This window comes from Garra rufa, chromosome 14 (genome assembly GCF_049309525.1).
Source record: "Garra rufa chromosome 14, GarRuf1.0, whole genome shotgun sequence".
Classification (NCBI taxonomy): domain Eukaryota; kingdom Metazoa; phylum Chordata; class Actinopteri; order Cypriniformes; family Cyprinidae; genus Garra; species Garra rufa.
Window position 1 is genome coordinate 19,574,035 of NC_133374.1, and position 22,943 is coordinate 19,596,977.

Consider the following 22,943-nt stretch of genomic DNA (forward strand, 5'->3'; position numbering starts at 1 on the left):
ATCATTCCTACAAAGGGTCCCTTTATTTCCTGAATGCTTGCTTTTTGAGTGATTCATCTTGCGCCTCAGCGCCTTGAGCTAGGAGCCAACAACCTGTCTGTGCCCCTTCCTCCTGTGCCCTAGTTTTGTACTCGGTGCTATTAAACCCTTCCTTAAAATCTCCAGCCCTCGCCATCTAAACATGGGCAGCCCTCAACCAGACAGCTAAGAGCTGGTCCAATTCTCTCCATTCACATATTCATAGCTAATTGTCAGGAAGCCTGAAGCTGTGCACCCAGATGCTTTTTTCTCACTTCTGCTCAGTGTAATGTAGATGTGGTAAGACGGCTGTCGCCGACTGTTTTTTTTTTTTTTGTTTTTTTTTTTCTTTTTATGTTAATCAGCAGTTTGACTGCCACTTGACAAGACAGTTCTCCTTCTGCTTAGTCTGGTTATTGAATCAGCCAAACGGGTTGCAGTTCAGTTTAATGCACAAGTATGGGTTTTTCTCAGACTGTGATATTTTATACATGCGCATGAACATATGACATGCACTCAAACATTCAGTCATATCTTTCAACTTCACAGTTTGTCTGAAATGTCAACACTAAAATGTTGAAATGTCTAAAATAAGCTTTCTTGGTTCATGCATCACTGCATAGTTATGCCCTGTTATTATTCCTTTCCCTTAGTTTTGAAGCCTGGTTATGTGTGACCATGGACCACAAAACTAGTCTTAAGTAGTACGGGTATATTTGTATCAATAGGCAACAATACATTATGAACATTTGTGTACAAATGTTAAAATTAGCAGTTTTTATAATAGCAAAGTTACAATCACATAATTATATTTCTACGCCAGTTCATTTTTTTTAATATAACCTTAAATGGTGGCTGTCTTAAAAACTGATGAATTTATTCAAACATAAATTAAACATTGTAGAACAGTAAAAGTTAAAATGAATGTTATATGGTGCATATTTTTAGCAAAATGCTCCTCTCTAGAGTTAATTTTTCTTGCTGACAAATGAGTTTATGGTCACCAAATATATTTTTTTTCTGAGGTAAATGTGATGTTATGTGACATTTATTTGAAAGCTGTTATATTGACATCTTTGAATGGTCAAAATGCTTATTGAGCTATTACATGAGAAAGAATATGGATTTCAGTAAGTTGTAGTCTTTCTTTTCACATACCTTTGAATGTTCATTCATGTTTTTTAATGCTGAAACTGGTAATAAAGCGGAGGACAGTGACCAAAACAGCATTTATTTGAATACTGTAATAAAATTGACAATTTGAAACTGAGACTTTCTCACATCAAAAATAAATCACAAAGCTTATTGTGATTTATTAGAAAAGAGGTGTGCTACGATGTTCTGTTCATTAACTGAAAACACGCTAGACTACACTCCTAAAAATAAAGGTTCTTTATTGGCATTGATGGTTCCATGAAGAACCTTGAACATTCATGGAACCTTTCAAATGCAGAAAAGGTTCTTTATAGTCAAAAATGGTTCTTTAGATTTTTAAAATGTTCTTCAAAATAGTTCTTTCAAGAAATGTTCACTGGAAGCTTCTTTGGGGAACCAAAAATGTCTTTCTATGGCATCACTGCAAAAACACTGGTTTGAAACATTCATTTTTAAGAGTGTATTTAATTCTTGGGATTTAAGAATTTATATTGTTTAATGAAATTAAAATAGATTAAAGTTGATAATTTTTTTTTTTTTTTTTTTACTGAGCCCTAGTATTGGCCGTTTGTTGTTATCTGCCAAAACATGAAAATTATTGCTTCTGGTATCAGCCAGAATTTTGTCTTGGGGTTTGCTGTGATCTTACAGTTCTCCTTTATTGTTGTAAAGGTGAGTAAGTTGATGATCATGCACATGCAGACAGATCAATAAGGGCAGATATATGTAGTATTCACTCTATATAACAGTATTGCAGTCTCAGCTTCATGGTTAAAGCTTACGTGCTTGACTAACTCAAGTGTGCCACATCAGGCTTTTTCGTGTGCATGTTTTCGATCAGAACACGACTGGTTGGGTTTAGTCTCCCTCTTTGGAAGCAGGAGACAGATAAGCAGGTGGAAGGGCTTCTGTCACCGGCCCCCTGTGCAGCAGACAGAGCTTATCCCTGTGTGTCTGCCACCTAGAAACTGCTGAAACCTGATCTTCGCATTAAGCCCTGAGGCTGTTTATCATACTGCTGCATCCAGGCGAACAAGCTGATAACATTCCCTTCACTTCACAAAAATGCTTTAATGATAAAGAAAATGATGAAAACTGAATTTCAGGGAAAACACATGATGTCAAAATATTCGCTTGGAGTGTAGTAGATGCTGTAAGGTTAATATGGGATGAAGTTCTGACAATTCTTTCTTGAAGCAGATAAGGTCTGAATGAAATGTTCAGATTATATCCAGAGGCCAATATGGCTTGTTTGATGGTGTTTAAAAGCTGGCTGCATGACAGATGTTTCACTGAATATATAACAGCAGCTACAAGCCTAGACCTGTCTTTTATGCTTTACCTTATCATAACAAGCTGCCAAACAAGTTAATGGCTTTTTTTATTGAAAAAAAAAAAAACAAGTGTTTTGTGTCTGATCCAGGTATGGGACTACGAAACGGGCGACTTTGAGCGGACCCTCAAGGGCCACACAGACTCAGTGCAGGACATTTCCTTTGACCATACTGGAAAGCTGCTAGCCTCCTGTTCAGCGGACATGACCATCAAGCTCTGGGACTTCCAGGGCTTTGAGTGTATCAGGACCATGCACGGTGAGCACGGTGTCATATGTTGTCATTGGTTCTGGGAACTGTTAGGAGCGGAGGGGCGTCTCAAGGGGGAATAGAGTGTCAGGAGGCAGGTGTTGAATGCAGCTCATTAATGTGCCAGCTTGCCAACAAATCCATAAGAGAGATTCTTCCTGCATTACAAGCCACCTAACTCGTTTTCTCAAATATTACTGTGCTGTTTACGAGTTTGTTTGTTTTTTAGGTTTTTATAATCATTATTTAATTTAAACAATTTCAAGGGCACCTATTATGCCCTAAAATACCACACAGGTCATTTATTATATTATTTTGAAAATGCCTATTTGAGCAGAAACACGCTGTTTTAACGCTGTTTTCGCGCTTGGCTCTTTAAATGCAAATGAGCTGCTGCTCCCTGCCGCCCCCTTTTGCAGAATAGGGCTGTCCCTTTACAGCTCATAACTCGGGTACTCTGTTAAAAACATCTGTTTGCTTTTGATTATCACGTCTATTGCACTGAAATCCTGCATTTTAAAGCCATATAGTATAAACTTCTGATATATGGTTTTCTAAGTGCACACATCCAAAGCACATGCACAGAAAGCAGCTGTCACACAGCATGTGAGTACTGAACTGAACTGTCTTTTAAGTCTTATTGCACTTAAACTGTCAAATACACACAAGTTTATGTTAAAAACACACATTAGTTTAAAAACACAGTCTCTTATGTCTGTGAGGTAAACAGCAGGGAAAGAATTCGCAAAAACAAAATGACAACAGCATGGGTGGAAAGATGCAGATTAAGGGGGCGGTGACAATATAAAAAGACCCCCTTTCTACATCACTAGGGGAGCGAAATCTGAGCTGCTTGTTGCTGCTTGCAGAAAAACGTTTACTGGGTTGTCCTTTTTCACGTTTTCTGATTTGGCAGATGCTCCGGGGACCCGATTATAGCACTTTAATAACTATGGATACATTATATTTCATTGACCCTTTTCACAAACTGTGATGCATTTTATATATATATATTAAGTTGCGTTTTAACACTGCTGTGAGGCTTTGTCTAATACAGCAGACATGGAAGTGATGGTATATTTTGTTTTGTAAAAATTGTTCTCTCTTCTGACAGCTGTTATACATTTCCTCTTTTTGAAAGTTGTGAAAACCGTATCGTTAGTTTTTCTTTTGCTGTTTGTGCAGATGAGAATGCAAAAAATATTTTTGAGGTAGTCTCCCTTTCTTTGCTATAGAAGGTTACCCAACTGTGACGACTTCTGCTTCTAAAAAACCCAGAAATGTGAAAAGAGTCCATTTATATAATTTATAAAATATATTTAACATACTATAATAATATATTACATTTTCAGAAAATTAAAATGTACTTTTAAAGCGTTTTAGCATTTTTATTTATTTATTTTATTTTTTTAAGTAAGATCGTTTCTTTGCTGGTAGAAAGTGTTCCTTAGAATGTGCCCATGTTTAAAATCCTAATTGGTTGATAAGTTTTAATTGCTTTAAAAATGCAAGCCTTCGGGCTTTTCTAATAGGAGATCACACCATAAGTGAATTTGCATTTTGTCTTACGGGCTCCGTATTATGTCAACATGTCTTTCCCTGTGTTAGATGGATGGTTAACACTTTAAGTGTCATGAAACCCCCCATTTCAGCTCGGGTCAGATCTCAGCACAGGTTTGGAAAATCGCAAAAACAGTCGGGTGTGAAAAGCTGCGAATAGAAAGGGGGATGGGGGCATAACTCTCTGCCATCCAACCACTTACATTCCAGTAATTATGAAGTTCAAACATAATCAAAACCACACTAATGCACACGAAAAATTCAGTTTCATGCAAAAAAAATGCAAAAATATTAAAACTGTTTTGTAAGCTAAGTTATCTGCTTTTGCACCATGCATCAAAAAAAATCAGAAATGGGTCAGCTGGTTGGTTAACAGTAATGATGGATAGTATATGCTTAATGTTGATTTTAAACTTGAAAAATCTTTAGAATGTTTTGATGTTTAATTAGAGCTGCACAATTAATCGTTAAAAGATCGCGATCTCGATTCGACCCCACTCACGATCTTAATCCAGCATTTATACGATTCAGCCAATTATATTTTATTTATATATTACAAAACTTTTGCTAGCCTTACTGCACAGACTGCTGTGAGCTGATGCAGTGACAGGTTCGCCGTTCTCTCCAACATTACATAACCATTTAAACTTCATCTTCTGCGCACATTCTGTCAGATGCAATTCATGGCGCCTCTGTCTCAATATACTGTACAATTCACATAAAATGATAACTCAGCGGCAGAGTTCCACTCACGCAGCGGCGTAATGTCCACTGGGGACACGCTTTTCAAAATCCCGTTGGTGTCCACCCACTTTCAAATGGTTTTGTTAAAGTAATTTCTTGTATTGTAGAATGCACGCTCAGCGCTGCCGAGAGTTTCGCCGGATTGTTAAAACGAAAGTAAAACCCGGACGCGCTTTCAGAAGCAATTTTAATACCCTGCGTTTAGAGAGCGACTCCCTAATGCGCTCAAATTAAGCTACATAAAATATCTAGGCTGTTATTAGTATGTGGGCTATAAGTTGTGTAGATAGCTCTGTATCATGCTTGGAAAATTCGGTCTCTATTAGCACTTTGAATATTGAAAGAGTAGTACTTTGATCGTGCCAGATTTATGGACCGGCAGAGCAATGGAACAATATATGAGCATGACGATCCATTAACCCCTTAACTGTTACTCCCATTTTTGAACAGAGACGTGAAAATGAAGAATTGAATCTTAAATCTTTATAATTCATAGACAAGAAAATTTAGTAATATGAATTTGATGTACATTTTCCATGTTAATTCAATGTCTGATTTTAAAATGGCGTTCCAAAGGATGCATTTTGAAATTTTAAGTTTTCATCTGATATATCATTTCTTATTATTTCTAATGTGTAATAGGGAAAAAAGGCAACAAGAAAGTCTGTCTGAGTAAAAGGTCAGAACTCCTGTTATGAAGTAGATTTTTGAGGTGCACTCTTGTCATAAATGAATCTATGAAACTCTTGTCATAAATTATTTTCCTACATAATTTGTAACACAAAAATGTCAAATATCTATTTAGGAGCCTTAGACCTTTCCAACGATATATAGTTTGTCATGATTAGATTAGGATTTATTTGTAAAATGGTGAAGTAAACTTGGGCATTCCACAGAATGGACGTTGACAGCTATGAAAAAATGGTTGACACAAAAATAGGCTAGTGTTTCTAGCTAAGAATCTTTAAATCGCTTTACTCTGACATAATACCTTTGTATGTTTATTTTTTAATGTTTAATTTTTTTGTTTACATTATTACAGTATTTTTCATTACATTTCTTTAAATTTAAAGCAAAGTTTATGTTGTCTTATTTCACTGCTATTTTACTGTTGTTTGTAAACTAATGTTCAGGGGTAAATCTTTAAAATAAAAAAAAGTTCTCCAGAATCGTGAGAGAATCGTGATCTTTTTCTGAGCAAAAAAAATCGTGATTCTCATTTTATTCAGAATCGTGCAGCTCTATGTTTAATGACAAAAACAAATCAAGTGTTCGCAGAATTTTCCTCAAGTCATTTGTAATCCATATCAAAAATGTGTAAATCCTGGGTGGTGATAATCCAAATAACGTGTGCGCCAGCTTGTAATATCCACAAATCCAAAGACTCGTAATTTACACCCATCACTAAAGCTGGCATGTTGCCTTGAGACTAGGGTAGACTGTTCTAGCACAGATTTGAAGAGGTGGCAAAGGGACCCCCCTTCCTTCTGTTTGCAAGTCCCCCTTCTGCTCACGCTCACTCTCTTTCTCTTTTCCCGTCTCGCTTCGTGGGTCGGCTGCTTTAGCGGAAGATTAGGAGATTTGGACAGCAGTTTAATTATCCTCTTTGAGACGAGATAACATTTTATGGTTCTCCCCCCATATTTAAGACTGCTTTTTCTAGGCTACTTAGTTTCATCATCTATTCAAGAGCTTAAAAATGGCGTCCTATGTAATTAGCTCATCTCTTTCCCTGCGCACTGTGAGAACAAAGCAGCCCAAGGCAAATTAGCAGCTTCTTATTCTCCATTAAATTGTTCAATATGTTTTAAAGCTTAACCACTCATTGTCAAACAGTAATGTGCATGACTCTTTGATTTGTATGGTAGAAATGTGTATATTATATATGCTGAATTGAAAAATGAATTCATTATAGCCATCTCAGATGTTTTTGGCTCGTCTTTCAGGACAATCTGAAATATTTTGTACTTAATACTGTACTTTATTTTTTTCAGGGCATGACCATAATGTTTCATCTGTAGCTGTTATGCCCAATGGAGATCACATAGTTTCTGCCTCAAGGGATAAAACCATTAAAATGTGGGAGGTGGCCACTGGGTAAGTCATTTAGCCAATTAATTTGATCCAAGATGTTCATGTCTTTCTTTCTTTAGTCGAAAAGAAATTCATTTTTTTTAACGATTTTTCTCCATATAGTGGACTTCAATGGTGCCCAATGAGTTGAAGGTCCAAATGCAGCTTCAAAGGGCTCTTGGGACACGATCCCAGCTGAGGAATAAGGGTCTTATCTTAACTTTTTAACCACTAATGCTCATCTGCGGTTTTTAAAAAGTAAATGTGTGAACTGCAAAGAAAGTCAAACGGCCTTTACAAAAAAGGTAAAACAACGTCAGATGATTTTGGAGTTGGAGGAGAAAATGAGATGGAGTTTTTCGCCCTACCTTGCGTTTTTTTTATCGAAATACACAGATGAAGAACTAATCGCGCATGACCTTTCCAACATAATTACACAAGTCATAGATGCACATCGTGGAGCTAGTGCAACATGAGCATTTGTGGTTAAAGTATATAAATTTTATTTTTTAATTTTATCTTTTAAATGACAGATTGTTTTGCTAAATATGACCCTTATTCCTCAGCTGGGATAGTGTAGAGCCCTTTAAAGCTGCATTGAAACTGCATTTTGGACCTTCAACTTGTTGGGCACCATTGAAGTCCACTATAAAAAGAAAAATCCTGGAATTTTTACCTTTTAAAAACTTAATTTCTTTTTTTACTGAAGAAAGAATGTCTTGGATGACATAGGGGTGAGTAAATAATCAGGAAATTTTTATTCTGGAATAACAAAGCAAAATTCTGCTCTCAAAGCATTTTTTCATGTTGTTGTAGTCAGAAAATAGGGCAGACCTCTGATGGAGTTGCAAACACATTTGAGAGATGGTGAACTTGCAGATGTTATTTTAAACTAGAAATGTTCTTGGCAGCGTGAGAAACTCTGTGTCTATTGTCATTGCTAAACAGGTACTGTGTCAAGACATTCACCGGTCACAGAGAGTGGGTGCGCATGGTGCGGCCCAATCAAGACGGGACCCTGATCGCCAGTAGTTCTAATGACCAGACGGTGCGCGTTTGGGTGGTGGCCACGAAAGAATGCAAGGCGGAGCTACGTGAGCATGAGCATGTTGTGGAGTGCATTTCTTGGGCCCCTGAAAGCGCCTATCCCACCATCTTAGAGGCGACTGGCTCAGAGGTGAGAGCAAATACAGTTGAGGTTAAAAGTTTACATACACCTTGCAGAATCTGCAAAATGTTAATTGTTTTACTGAAATAAGAAGGATCATACAAAATGCATGTTATTTTTTTGATGCAGTATTTTTAAATGCAGTATTTTTTTGTTTAGTACTGACCTGAATAAGGTATTTCACATAAAAGACTTTTACATGTATTCCACAGGAGAAAATAATAGTTACATTTATAAAAATGAACATGTTCAAAAGTTTACATACACTTGATTCTTAATACTGTGTTGTTACCTGAATGATCCACAGCAGTGTTTTTTTTTTTTTTTTAGTGATGAACAGTTAAACTGCCTGCTGTTCTTCAGAAAAATCCTGCAGGTCCCACAAATTCTTTGGTTTTTCAGCTTTTGTGTGTATTTGAACCCTTTCCAACAATGACTGTATGATTTTGAGATCCATCTTTTCACACTGAGGACAACTGAGGGACTCTCATGCAACTATTACAGAAGGTTCAAACAGTCACTGATGCCTCAGAAGGAAAAACGATGCATTAAGAGCCAGGGGTTGAAAACTTTTGAATAGAATGAAGATGTGTACATTTTTCTTATTTTGGCTAGTTATTTTATTTTTTTCATTTAGCACTGCTCTTCAGAAAATACAGAAGATACTTGCATGCTTCCCAGAAGGCAAAATAAGTGAAATTTAACCTGATCTTCACATTCAAAAAGTTTTTACCCCCAATCTTAATGCATTTTTCCTTCTGGAGCATCAGTGAGAATTTGAACCTTCTGTAATAGTTGCAAGAGAGTCCCTCAGTTGTCCTCAGTGTGAAAAGATGGATCTCAAAATCATAGTCATTGTTGGAAAGCGTTCAAATACACAAATTGCTGAAAAACCAAAGAATTTGTGGGACCTGAAGGATTTTTCTGAAGAACAGTGGGTGGTTTAACAGTTCAATACAAACTAGGGACTCATGAATGACTATTAACTAAATAAAAAAACAACACCACAGTATTAAGAATCAAGTGTATGTAAACTTTTGAACTAGGTCATTTATATCAATTGAGCTAAATTTCTCTTGTGGACTATATGTGAGGTCAGTACTAAATAAAAAAAAATAACATGCATTTTGTATGATCCCTCTTATTTTGGTAAAGCAATTAACATTTTGCAGATTCTGCAAGGTGTATGTAAACTTTTGACCTCAACTGTATTTATGCAGTTCAATATTTGTTGAAGCTTTCTAAAATTGCTTACGTTAATAGTGCTTTGTAAATGTGACGATTCTTCTCAATGAACTCTACAATTTTGCCAATAGACAAAGGACCTTTTTTTGCCCACAGAACTGTACCTTAATGCTGAATTTCTAGTACTATTGTAAATGAAAATCATATTTAGGTTTGGTCTCTTCTCTGTTCCTTTTTACTTTGTGTACCTGTGTTTTGTATAATTCGTCCATCACTGGTAATTAGTAATAGTAAAATACCAGAATTTCACAGAAGTCTACACAGCTCTCAGATGCTATTACAGGTCAACTGAGCATTTTTTTCCATTTCTTTTAACCTTGGGTTTTAAAAAAGAAAAGAAAAGGTTTGAAACAATGCATCTTTGTTTTTGCAAATAATCAATGCATTATCTTTTATCCAGATATTTACAGATTTTTATTGGTCTCTCTTTTTGCTGTGCCCTGTAAACACATTTTGATGAGCCCTTTGATTTTCAACCGCAGATCTAAATTTGTCATGTACAATGACTGCGAAATGACATAGGTGGTATTAGCACTTGATACCCTAAGGTGAAGAACGTACCATTTGGATTTCTTTGCAAGTCTTATGATCAACCGTGTCCAATTTCATCTTTATCTGATCAACCATTAGCCCTCACAGCATGTGGAAAACAGCCTTTAACCCTCACAGTAATTACTATTATGTAGAAGTAGACTTTCTCCTCAGTGTTAAAAAATGAACGTATTTACTCAGTCGTCTTTGATCTTGTCGAACCCGTTGAGGTGGAATTAAAACAATCTCTTGACACCACTGTCAGAGATGTTAATTACAAAGCCTCGTATGTCATTACAGCAGCTCTGTCTAAAGGTACAGATGTGCCTGAACACACTTGCCTGAGCATGCCAGCCTCTCAGCAAGAGCAATTTTGTTTTTAATGTGTCTGTTCGCACTCCCCCTCAAACAGAGTTGGCTTTTTATGGAGGGGGAATAATAGATAAGGCCTTGAATGTAATGACTGCCCATTCTTCGCAGAGCTATCTAAATGCATTATCACCCCAAACACCTCTGCTTCTGTTATATCCCCCTTTTCATTGCCTGCACGAGATGTGTAATGGCTCTCAGTGCTCTATTTTGAGGTGTGGTATTCAGAGGGCAGTAATTTATCAGAGTGGTGTTATGACTGGATGTCTGTGATATATGCACCTCTTCTAGAGTCTCAGCCACCTCTAATAATGCTGTTTGTAGTGCATCAGTCTTAATAAAGCAGTTTCCATAACCTTGTTATGGGTTAAAGACTTAACCAGATGCTATTGCATTCTCCCTTTAGGAGGAACTATAAATATTAATCTGGCACAATAACAATGTTTTCAGAATGAATGTTTTCAATTGATAACAGCATAAAATATTCAAAAATGCTCCATATTTTTCTTCTTTTTTTCTGCCAGACCAAGAAGAGTGGGAAACCTGGACCTTTCCTGTTGTCTGGTTCCAGAGACAAGACTATCAAGATGTGGGATGTGAGCATTGGCATGTGCCTTATGACACTGGTGAGTCTGTCTAGTAAACGTTACTATATGAGCTTTATTCTTTGGTCTGAATCTGAAATATTTAGTTTGGTGTCTTCTTCAGGTTGGCCATGATAACTGGGTGCGTGGGATTCTTGTGCACCCTGGAGGAAAGTTCATTGTGAGCTGTGCTGATGACAAGACTTTGAGGATCTGGGACTACAAAAACAAGCGCTGCATGAAGACCTTGAGTGCCCATGAACATTTTGTTACCTCTCTGGGTAAGCGTTTGTATAAACACTCATCATCCTAATGCATATTAGATGTTTTGATGACCAAGGATGGGTAAAACAGCCTTTTAGAAATGTACAGCACAAGAGTGATTTCTCTTTGAGCGGTTAAGATCAAGTATGTTATTCTACAAAAGGTAGTCCTGTCAGCCGCTGGCAGCATATGAACCCTCCAGTCTTTTAACTGCACGAGTCCAGATCTTTTTAGTGGATCAAGGCAGTGAAGCTCTCTAGAGATACTTGATGTTATTCAGCCAGCTCCCCTGTAGGCTCCTGTGAAGCTTTAAACTTGCTTTTAAAAGCGCTTCAGTACACAGTACTCGTCTTTCAGACTATTGATTTGAAACAATGGTTTTGGTGTGAATGGAGAACTGAGTGTCTGTTTGGTGCTTCAGGTCTCTCGACGATGGTTGCTTGTGAATCTGCCTGTTTGAAGTGTTTTATGTACATTTTAAAACTTGAAATGTCATTTCTGTGGCATGGGCATCAAAATCAAATCATCAGGCAGGATTAGTTCGCTTTCTAGAATAAAAGTTTCCTGATAATTTACTCACCCCCATGTCATCCAAGATGTTCATGTCTGTCTTCAGTTGAAAAGAAATTAAGGTTTTTGAGGAAAACATTCCAGGATTTTTCTCTGTGTAGTGGACTTCAGTGGGGATTGAAGTGATTGCAGTTTCAATGCAGCTTCAAAAAGGGCTCTACAAAATCCCAGCCAAGAAATAAGAGTCTTATCTAGTGAAACGATCTGTCATTTTCTAAAAATAAATTAAAAATTATATACTTTTTGACTGCAAATGCTTGTCTTGCACTAGCTCGACTTCACACATTACTTATGGCGCTTTTCCACTACACAGTACCAGCTCGCCTAGGCTCGACTCGGCTCGGCTCGACTCGACTCGGCTCTGTTTGGTTTTCCACTGTGTAAAAGTTGTACCTGTACCTCTACAATAGTACCTGGTTTGTCATAGCGACGCTGCAGGAAACTGCCGTGACGTAATCTTCTACGCGACACACACCCGCTGTCTGCACCTCCTCGTTTGACCACGGCGTATTCTTCCGAGTTGCCATAATATGTAATGGATTGGATATGTCACGCAATCTCTGGCCAAACTTTTTAAAAATGGTGGGGTTATTCTGGATACTATTGCTGGCGCGTGCAATGACGACGCAGTGAATAGTGACGATTCTCTCTGACCAATCAGCAGTCTGCTGTGTTTTCACGTCACATTTAGTATCGCCTCAGCTCGCTTGGAACCTCGCCGGAGGTGGTACGAAAAAAAGTACCTGGAAGCCGGTACAGGTACAACTTTTACACAGTGGAAAACCAAACAGAGCCGAGTCGAGTCGAGCCGAGGCGAGCTGAGGCGAGCTGGTACTGTGTAGTGGAAAAGCACCAATAGTAACAATGGAAAGTTCATGAGTGACGCAGGCGGAAGTACCGACCCAGTGTTTACAAAGCGAACGTGCAAAGAAAGTCAAAAAAAAGGTAAATCAACAATCCAATTTGAAGTTGGAGGAGAAAATTAGATTTTCGAAAATGAGTTTTTCATCCTGCCCTACCTTTTTGAACCAGATTACACAGACGAAGAACTAACCACGCTAGAGTTAATTTTGACAAAATTTTGATTTCGTTTTAGTCAGTCTTTTGACTAAAATACCTTTTTTATATTATTTAAAGTATTTCTCTAAATTTTCCAAACTCATTATATAGGTTTAATATTAATGTTTTATCATGATAAACACAGATTTAACTGCGGTGACACAACATGCCCGTATGTTAAAATTAAATTAAACTACTCAAAGTACAAGAACATGGACTTTATTTCAATGAAATACCAATGTTTATAAAGGCTAATTATGCATTATTTATAACAACTTAACTTGTTTACTTTTCTTGATTTTTTTTCAAGCAGATATGTTTATGTCTATAAATTAATTTAGATTAATCTTTATTAGGGCTACTAAAGAGATTTAGGCCCTGTTTACACTAGTGCATTTTCGTTTTAAAACGGCATTTTAAAATGAAAACGATCCTTGTCTACACTAGCGTTTTCACTGCGTTTTTTTTTTTTTTTTTTTTTTTAGAAACAATCTCCATCTACACTACACAACTGAAAACGCATGTGATATGACCATTCATGCAGGTACAACCATAGATATGTATAGGTAGATTCCCTATTGTTTAGATGAAGGACGTTCTTGGAGCGGTTGAATGGGGCATGTACTTGTACCTATCTATGGGTACAACAATGAGCATGATGTGATTTGTTTATTCTGTCGTCAAGAATATGCAGAGAGACCGGGTGTGTTTATCTGAATACTCTTCAAAACGGACCATTCAACATTATTTTGCGCGTATTTCTCCGTTCATTTGACACGAAAGAGTACCTGCTGCTGTCTGAGACACGCTTTCTGTGTGCGTGCGTGCACAGAAAACCGGACATAATTCTCTTTTGCGTCTTCAAATTTATCCATGTCTGCTCTTCTCTTACTCCCAGATACTGATGATTTTGAACGTTTTATGCAGCAAGTGCATGTTAGCTTATGTCCCACTGGATAGATCAATAGGCTATGATACAGTTCATACGTACACATCTAACCTCCATAAAGTGGACTTCAGTAGGGATCAGCGGGGTAAAGGTCCAAATTACAGTGTTAATGCAGCTTTAAAAGGCTCTACATGATCTCCACCGAGGAATAAGGATCTTATCTAGCGAAATTCTAAGATGTAATCAACTGTGTTTACGTGAATACTCATAAAAATGGATCAGTTTGTTTATTTTTCTGTTTATGTGACATGAAAGAGTACTCGTGTGCTGTGTGAGATGCGCTTTCTGTGCGTGTTTGCGCTCAGAAAACCAAATTTAGTTCTCTTGTGTATCAAATTTATCCATATGTCTGGTAATGTCAGTATCTGGGAGTAAGAGAGGACCAGACATGGATAAATTTGATGACTCTAAAGAGAACTCAATTCGGTTTGTCTGAGCACAAATTTTCTCATTTTTATTCATCGCCGAAAATGTCAATGGATTTTCGTCATAGTTTTTGTCATCTAAAACGAGTTTTAGTTTATCATCTTGTTTTCATCTGTGGAAAAACATGTTTGTCAACATTGAACCACGCGTGATCTTTCCAACGTGATTACGTAATGCATGAAATCACCAGATGTGCATTGCAGAGTTAGTGCAAGATGAGCATTTGTGGTTAAAAAGTATATACATTTTTATTATTATTATTTTTAGAATATCTATCGTTGCAATTGCGTTGCATTGCAATTTGGACTTTCAACTCGTTGATCCCCATTGATGTCCACTATATGGAGAAAACTGAAGAAAGAAGGACATGAACATCTTGCATGACATGGAAGTGATCTAAGATTTGAACTCAAATTATATTAAAGGATGTGTTTCCTAAAGCACAATCTCTCATCTCTCCACAGATTTCCACAAGTCAGCTCCGTACGTCGTCACCGGGAGCGTAGATCAAACAGTAAAAGTGTGGGAGTGTCGCTGATCGTACCCGCAGGACCCTTCACAACACCTCCGTGCTCCCCTCCACACCTCCCCGGACCCATTCCACTTCCTCCCCTCAGTTTCCTCCTGCTCTTCCGGATGCACTCGAACACCACGGTTATCACCCACCGAGCTCCGGTTCAATAACCTGTCCTTTTATGTAAATTATTCTGGATGTAGATCGAGCTATTAAATGGAAAAAAAAAAGTATTCTTGCATGGTGAATCCAAAACTGTATACTGTAAATTTACATAATGTTGTCTAGAAGTACCATAGGTTTAACACAGGCCGATCTTTCACTCAGCCTGACCTACCTAAGGCAGAAGCTGACCGGGTTTAAAATGTAGGGCACTAAACTGATAATTTAACGACAGTGTCTGATTTATTTTGTCTATTTTTTTTTTTTTTTTTTTTTTTTTCTTCCACTGTCTTAGTCTGTTTGTGCCTAGCTTGGAGACCTTTCAAGGGGCAAAGGCTACAGAACGAACCTATAACGCTGAGGTGGAGACTTGATCTGATGGGGCTTGTTATAGGAGTTATTCTGTAGCTTTGTTACATCACTTCTGGAGTGTACTTACCATTCTCTTCTTGTGGATTTAGATAACATTTAATGGTTGCATCTAAGAACGTTTCATGTGTTTTGTCTGGAAACCTTTGGGAATAAATCTTTGTACGCTTGTCATGACACGTCCTACTGAGAAGTACAATCCCAGAGACATGACGTTACACTGTAAGAGAGAATTGTGCTTAATTATAGGAGTCAATTTGTATGCAACTCCTGCATCCAAAAAGCCATGCTGCATAGTGGGCGGCAAGAGTGTTTTCTTTCTTTTCCCTGAATCAGAGATAGCTTTAGTAAAGTTTTTTTTTTTTTTTTTTGACCTCTGTGGTCAGTTGCGTCACTCAGGAGCACTTCAACTTACTAGTAACCGTTGCCTCTACGAAGCACTTGATTTGGCCTTCAACATTTGTTAAAGTTGGATTCCGATGATTCTTCCTTTGTTTCATGATCTCGTTGCCCCTATGGCAGTTACGCCGAGTTCACAAAAGACATTTGACGCAGGAATCGCAACCCTCAGTTTGGACCTAAGGTGCAAAGCATGACAAGGGCTCAAAGTTTCCTCTCATTGGGGGGGGATGTGCAAAAATCTGTCCTAAAAGAATGGGTGCAAAGATTTCCATGCTGAAATAAAACTGTGGGAAGCTCAATCTTGTATAATAAACCTGTTGAGGAGTTGTGGAGCTACAAACTAATGATCTGCCTGTTGTCTCTGTGGAGAGTCCTGATGGTGACTCCTATTGTAAAGGGATCTTCATCCTCTGTGGACCATCCCTAAAATAACCACAGGTGCTCAAGCCATTACTTTAGTGTGAGGAGTGGCACATTCTTGCTATAAATGTACAAATAAATACACAATGGGAAATGATTTGATAAAATCCTAAACATGGAGATTCCAAACCATTCCATATCTTTTGCGAAGACAAAAAAAAAAACTCAATTCAATTGCACATCCCTGCTATTGTTAGATCTTCGGTCACGTCGGACTGAAGGTTGTACGTGATGTAAGGCTTCAAAATGCGTAACGGATATCATTTTAATTAGCCTTTTCATTCCAATGCAATTATATAATAAAGAATTCACTGCTTAACCATGCTATTATCAAGCGATTTCCTGTTGTGTGTGTACTGGATGTACCTAATGCTGCTGAAAATCTAATAGTGACTAGTCTGAGATCTGTACCTGTCCACGTAGCACTTCTGCATGTAACCGTACTGAAGATTGAGCTGTCTGGTGGGGAACCTAGACACCCTAGCAGATAGGTCAGCTGGCATGCTAACTGTGGGCCGCTCAGTACGTGGTTGTAGAGGCCGATATGTGTGTGCTTGTATGAAGAAAGATGACGACTTTATTTCGCTATGGGATTGTGGCAGACTGAGCTACATAAGGGAGAACTGTATATCACAAGAAAAGCACCAATGATTCCTCTTAGTTTTTTGATGCTGGTGGAAACGATTGACATTGACGATTGGTTCTTCAGTCACTTTGCTGTGTTACGCAGCACAGAAATGCAGTTCAAAAAGTCAAAAGTTTACATACACCTTGCAGAATCTACAAAATGTTAATTTTACCAAAATAGGAGGGAGATGCATGCATTTTGTTTTTGATTTAGTGCTGACCTGAATAAGGTATTTCACATAAAAGATGTTTACATATAGTCCACAAGAGAAAATAGTTGAATTTATAAAAATTACCCTGTTCAAAAGTTTACATACACTTTTTTTTTTAAAATACTTTTTTTTTTTTTTTTTTTTCATTTTTAATAATGTGATGTTGCCTTAATGATCCACAGCTGTTTTTTTTTTTTGTTTTTTTTGTTTAGTGATAGTTGTTTGTAAGTCCCTTGTTTGTTCTGAAAAGAGAAAGGTCCCTCAGGTCCCACAACTTCTTTGTTTTTCTCAGGTTTTTTGTGTATTTAAACCCCTTCCAACGATGATGGTATGGTTTTGAGATCCATCTTTTCACACTGAGGACAACTGAGGGACTCATATGCAACTATTACAGAAGGTTCAAACAATGCATTAAGTTTAACTTATTTTGTCTTCTGGGGAACATGTAAGTATCTTCTGTAGCCTCTGAAGTGCAGTACTAAATGGAAAAAAATATGATATTTAGGCTAAATAAGAAAAATGTAAACATCATTCTGTTCAAAAGTTTTCACTCCCGGCTCTTAATGCATTGTTTTTCCTTCTGAAGCATCAGTGAGCGTTTAAACCTTCTGTAATAGTTGCATACGAGTCCCTCAGTTGTCCTCAGTGTAAAAAGATGGATCTCAAAATCATACAGTCATTATTGGAAAGGGTTCAAATACACACAAAAGCTGAAAAACCAAAGAATTTGTGGGACCTGCAGGATTTTTCTGAAGAACAGCAGGCAGTTTAACTGTTCAGGACAAACAAGGGACTCAACTATCATTAATCCAAAAACACAGCTGTGGATCATTCAGGTAACAACACAGTATTAAGAATCAAGTGTATGTAAACTTTTGAACAGGGTCATTTTTATAAATTCAACTATTTATTTTTCTTGTAAACTATATGTAAACGTCTCTTATGTGAAATATCTTATTCAGGTCGGTACTAAATAAATAAAAAAAACATGCGTTTTGCATGATCCCTCTTATTTTGATAAAATAATTAACATTTTGCAGATTCTGCAAGTTGTATGCAAACTTCTATCCTTTACTGTACACTGGAGCTGTAAACCTAAACCAAAAACGTGGGTAATTTTGGACAAAAATACTCTTGAATCTCATCATTTGTAATTTACACATGTATTTACATTGTCCAGAGTTTACTGTCCCCATAAGCAGCGCTACTCCCTTACGATTGGCTTTCCTCAAGGCCTTAAAGAAGGTCTTTCCTGGTTTGACAATGATGGTGTCCTGTTTATATGTGTCCAGAGAGAAGGTTTGCCATTCGCAGGTCCCAAGCAATCCCACTGCTGCACACGCTGGATGGGTTCATGTACAGACAGACTCGTGAAGGTCCTGTCTGTAGGTCCATCCTCCAGCCACAGGTCTATCATCAGCTATTACTTTGTGAATAGATTGGAGGCTTCAGACTTCACAGCTTGAATGGGACTCTTTGCTTTTTATGGTATCACTGTTCACACAGCCAATTGTTAACAATATATCTGGATGTTATTGTTTGCAACATAATTAAAGAAAAAAAATATAAAAGTTTTGTCTGCTGGAAGTGATGCTGTATGAATGGAGTCACATAAGGAAGTGACACTGGTTTCTAGTGGTTCCGGTTCATTACATATTCGGCACTTAAAGCAAAAATTTACAGATAATGTACTCACCCTATTGCCATCCAAGATGTTCATGTCTTTCTTTCTTCAGTCGTAAAAAAATTGTGTTTTGAGGAAACCATTTCAGGATTTATCCCCATATAGTGGACTTCTGTGGTGCCCACGAGGTTGAACTTCCAAAATGCAGTTTCAGTGCAGCTTCAAAGGGCTTTAAACAATCTCAGCCGAGGAAGAAGGGTCTTATCTAGTCTCATCTCTGTACTTCTGCAGCGATGTAAGACAATTGTGAAGTTGAAAGAGAAAATGAAATGGGAGTTTTTCGACATACCCTAACTTGAACCGGAATACACAGAGAGCATGCAGAGCTAGACTATGAGGTTAAAAAGTATAGTTTTTGTTTTTTTTCTCAGAAAATGACGGATCGTTTTGCTAGATAAGACCCTCCTCAACTGGGATCGTTTAAACCTATTGAAACTGCATTACGGAAGTTCAAACTTTCAGGTACCATAGAAGTCCAATATATGGAGATAATTCCTGAAATGTTTTCCTAAAAAAAAAAAACAATTTCTTTATGACTGAAGAAAAAAGATATGAACATCTTGAATGGCAACAAGGTGAGTACATTATCTGGAAATTTTTGTTCTGGAAGTGAACTACTCTAAATAAATTTGGCTTATCTTATTCTTCAACATGGAAAGTAAGCCTATGGGTGAGACTTCTGGTTCATTAGCCGCTCTAGGGAAAAAAGAGAAGAATAACAATGTGAAGTTAATGGTAAAACTGCACTACAAACCAGTAGGCTCATAATTAAGATAATACATGAAAATAATATGGTAAGAGACACCTATTTGCAATATCAAGCAGCAAAACCAGCTGTTTTGTACAGTTATAATAGCTGGATGCTGATTAGAACGAAAGCTATAGAATTTACAAATGGCTGTGCCCACTCTTACAGGAAAATAAGGTGGATAGAAAAAATGAAAGAAAACTGAATTTAAATACAAATAACCAAGCAAGCTAGGAAAAAAAGCAAATTTTGATAATCTTAAAATAGTTTGGCCATCAAAAAAATATATAATTATTAATGTAAGGAAAATAATAAAAAGACATTTAAAATATATGAAAATATAATGTTATAAGGTAGTTTTCAACTAATTCCAAGAGTTAATTTTAGTATTTGCATGTGGAATATAAAGGTTTAATTGCTGTATATTAAATTTAAATTAGAAAATATTTTCTTCTCTAATCTGTGTTAGTGGGTTTTTTCATTTATAAATATGGAAATATAAAAAAAACAATAACAGTATAACAACTGTTATAATATTACATGACCTAAAATTAATTAAAATTGCAAAAAATCTATCTAATCTAATTTTTTTAGATTCTTGTCTAATCTAAATTATTTTTTATTATTCAACTTTAACAACAGAACAAACACAGTCAAAGTACAAATAGGACTGCAGTAATACACATTAATAGTGTTGTCGAAAGATAACGTAAATATTTTCAAAATATATACTGGATGTGTGTATTTATATACACATAATAAATATACACATATACACATACAGTATATAATGTAAACAAAGTCTTTATTTTGGATTAATCGTTTGACAGCACTAAATGTAAAAACACCAACAAAATCTAATCTAATGTAAAGTATGTTATTAAATAAACCGATTCCGTGACGTCATATGTGTGCACCGGCGCAGAATAGTGACTAAAGCGGAACTCTGGAACAAACAGTTGAACGTTGGGACAACGTGATTTGCCAATGACAGCCGAGAGTGCTGAACACTGAGAAACTACTGAAGTTTTCGTTCATCGGTATTTATCTATTCTTCCGATTTATCGAAACGGTAGAGTGCCGCGTGTGCTATTCGTTGCAAATGCATGTTTGCAGTGTGTTGTCTAGTCAATCATTAGCTGTTTGGCTAACACATTCTTTTAGCATTTCTCAAGAGTATTAGTCCCGCACACATGTAATTTGCCACAAGTTATTAAATTAAACACAGACAATATGTTTCCTTTGTAAATAGACACAGTCTGCAATAACAGCACATGTATCGCACTTTAAGTTAGGCACATAGAAAACAAGATTTAAAGCAACAGTTCCCTCCTGTTTTTCCAAACCTGTATGACTTAACGTTTTTCTCTTGTTTGTAACAAGATGTTAGGCACAACATTAGTGACTAACTGTATCAGTCACCATTAACTTTCATAGCATCTTGTTTTGTTTTTCACAAAATGAAAGTGAAAGGTGACTGCCTAATATCGCTGTTTGATACGTTTCATGCTGGGAACAACGTGAGGGTGAATAAATAACAACATGGTTTTAATTTAGTGGTTAACTAGCCCTTTGAAATGCTTTATGGCTGTTTTGATTGCTGTTTGTGGTGTCATGTGCACTGTTTTTGCAGTTTGCAGAAAGAATGGCGCTGAATAAATCCATGCATCCTCGAAACCGTTACAAGGATAAACCTCCGGACTTTGTGTATCTGGCCTCCAAATATCCTGAATTCCAGAAGCACGTGCAGACCTCACTAACCGGCAGAGTTACGTAAGTCATGTTGTGTTTTAGCATTTTTAACGTGTCATATGACTTGCCAGAGGAATTATGACCTAAGACATGAAAGTGTTGTTCTGTTCTAGCATTGTGAGAGAAAGAAAGCCTGATCTGTCTCTAAAGACTATTTTTTTTATTTGTGATTTGCACGTATTTGCCTTTGAGTGCAATGTGATATTAATCTAGAGATTTTAGACTTTAGATTTTATATAAGGGTTTGCATATTGGAGGTAGTAAGATGTAAACAACAACATTGATTGCTTGGTTAATGTACTAATGAATATGTCATTATGCTAATTTATGTTGTCTAAACCACAGAAAGAATGTGTGGAAGCTGCTTAATCTTATAGAGACTTAGTAAGCAGGAAAGGGTGCAATATTTTGACAAACTAAATTTAATAGGTGGTAAAGATATGTACGAGGAGTATTAATTAAGATATTAGTCTAATATTTCACCTACCAGACTGGAAATGATGAGAACAAACGAATGTTGTCAAGATTCTTGCCCTGGAAATCTTGGTTCATATTGGCCAACCACAAATGCCTTTTGTTCCTCAGACAGTTTTTTGCACTCATCATTGATTTGTTATAACTTTTGGCAGTCTATAGTACACCAAATGTTTTTCCTGATCTGACCGATTAGTACAGCCCAAAACATGACAATAATTGACCATTTTCAGCAGCAATAATCAGCAGAATATATGAGTTTCATTCGGTTCAGTGGCATTGTTTACATTCAGTACAGCCGATATGGCTGACTGGCTGACTGATGATGTGTCGTGAAAACACTTTCGATTTTAATGTTTTTAAAAGAAACCACCAATAATACAATTATTTGATTAAAACAGTGAAAACAGCAATATTGTAAAATATTATTACAATTTAAAATGGCTGTTTTCTATTTTTTTTATATATATATTTTAAAATTTAATTTATTATTTTAATATATAAGCATGGAGTAAGCATCATTATTCCAGTCTTCAGTGTCACATGATCCTTCAGAAATTATAATAATATGCTGATTTGCTGTTCAAGAAACATTTTTTTATTATTAAAAATTTTGAAAAAAGTTATGTTGCATAATATATTTGTGGAAAGCTTGATGCATTTTTTCAGGATTCTTTGATGAATAGAAAGTGAAATAGAAATATTACTGTCACTTTTGAATTTAATGCATTTTTGCTGAGTAAAAATTAATTTGTCCAGAGAAATTACTCCAGTCATTTTTTGTTTTCTTTTTGCAGTTGTTGTTTTTTTTTCAGACACTACATTTGACAAAAGTATCAATTATATTTTTAAAACTTATTTTTCATTAATGATTAAATCCCGCCCTACATATTTTTTTACTGTAATGACTTTAAACTGGCTTAGACAATATGTTAATATTAATAACATTACAAACATTATCTTTAAAGTGCCCCTATTATGCCATTTTTAATATTGTACACTACCAGTCAAAAGTTTTTGAACAGTAATATTTTTAGTGTTTTTAAATAAGTTTCTTCTGCTCACAAAGCCTGCATTTATTTGATCCAAAGTACAGCAAAAACAGTAACATTTTGGAATATTTTTACTATTAAAATAACTGTTTTCTTTTTGAATATAGTTTAAAATTATATTTAATTCCTGTGATTTCAAAGCTGAAATTTTAGCATCATTACTCCAGTCACATGATCCTTCAGAAATCATTCTAATATTCTGATTTGCTGCACAAAACCCATTTATTAT

General features: G+C 36.4%; 2 protein-coding genes across 2 annotated transcripts in view; both read left to right on the forward strand.

Annotated features, from left to right (window-relative positions):
- The window catches only part of pafah1b1a (platelet-activating factor acetylhydrolase 1b, regulatory subunit 1a), a 52,481-nt gene extending 33,906 nt beyond the window's left edge, over window positions 1–18,575 (forward strand). Inside the window, exons 6-11 of the mRNA XM_073817923.1 lie at window positions 2,597–2,765; window positions 7,055–7,157; window positions 8,082–8,310; window positions 10,971–11,072; window positions 11,155–11,311; window positions 14,763–18,575. Of these exons, the coding sequence (XP_073674024.1) occupies window positions 2,597–2,765; window positions 7,055–7,157; window positions 8,082–8,310; window positions 10,971–11,072; window positions 11,155–11,311; window positions 14,763–14,836 (834 nt within the window). The 3' untranslated portion in view covers window positions 14,837–18,575. The remainder of the gene's footprint in view (window positions 1–2,596; window positions 2,766–7,054; window positions 7,158–8,081; window positions 8,311–10,970; window positions 11,073–11,154; window positions 11,312–14,762) is intronic.
- A 1,792-nt stretch (window positions 18,576–20,367) lies between these two features.
- mettl16 (methyltransferase 16, N6-methyladenosine) overlaps window positions 20,368–22,943 on the forward strand; it is a 45,596-nt gene continuing 43,020 nt past the window's right edge. The window contains exons 1-2 of the mRNA XM_073818141.1: window positions 20,368–20,476; window positions 21,070–21,209. Of these exons, the coding sequence (XP_073674242.1) occupies window positions 21,082–21,209 (128 nt within the window). The 5' untranslated portion in view covers window positions 20,368–20,476; window positions 21,070–21,081. The remainder of the gene's footprint in view (window positions 20,477–21,069; window positions 21,210–22,943) is intronic.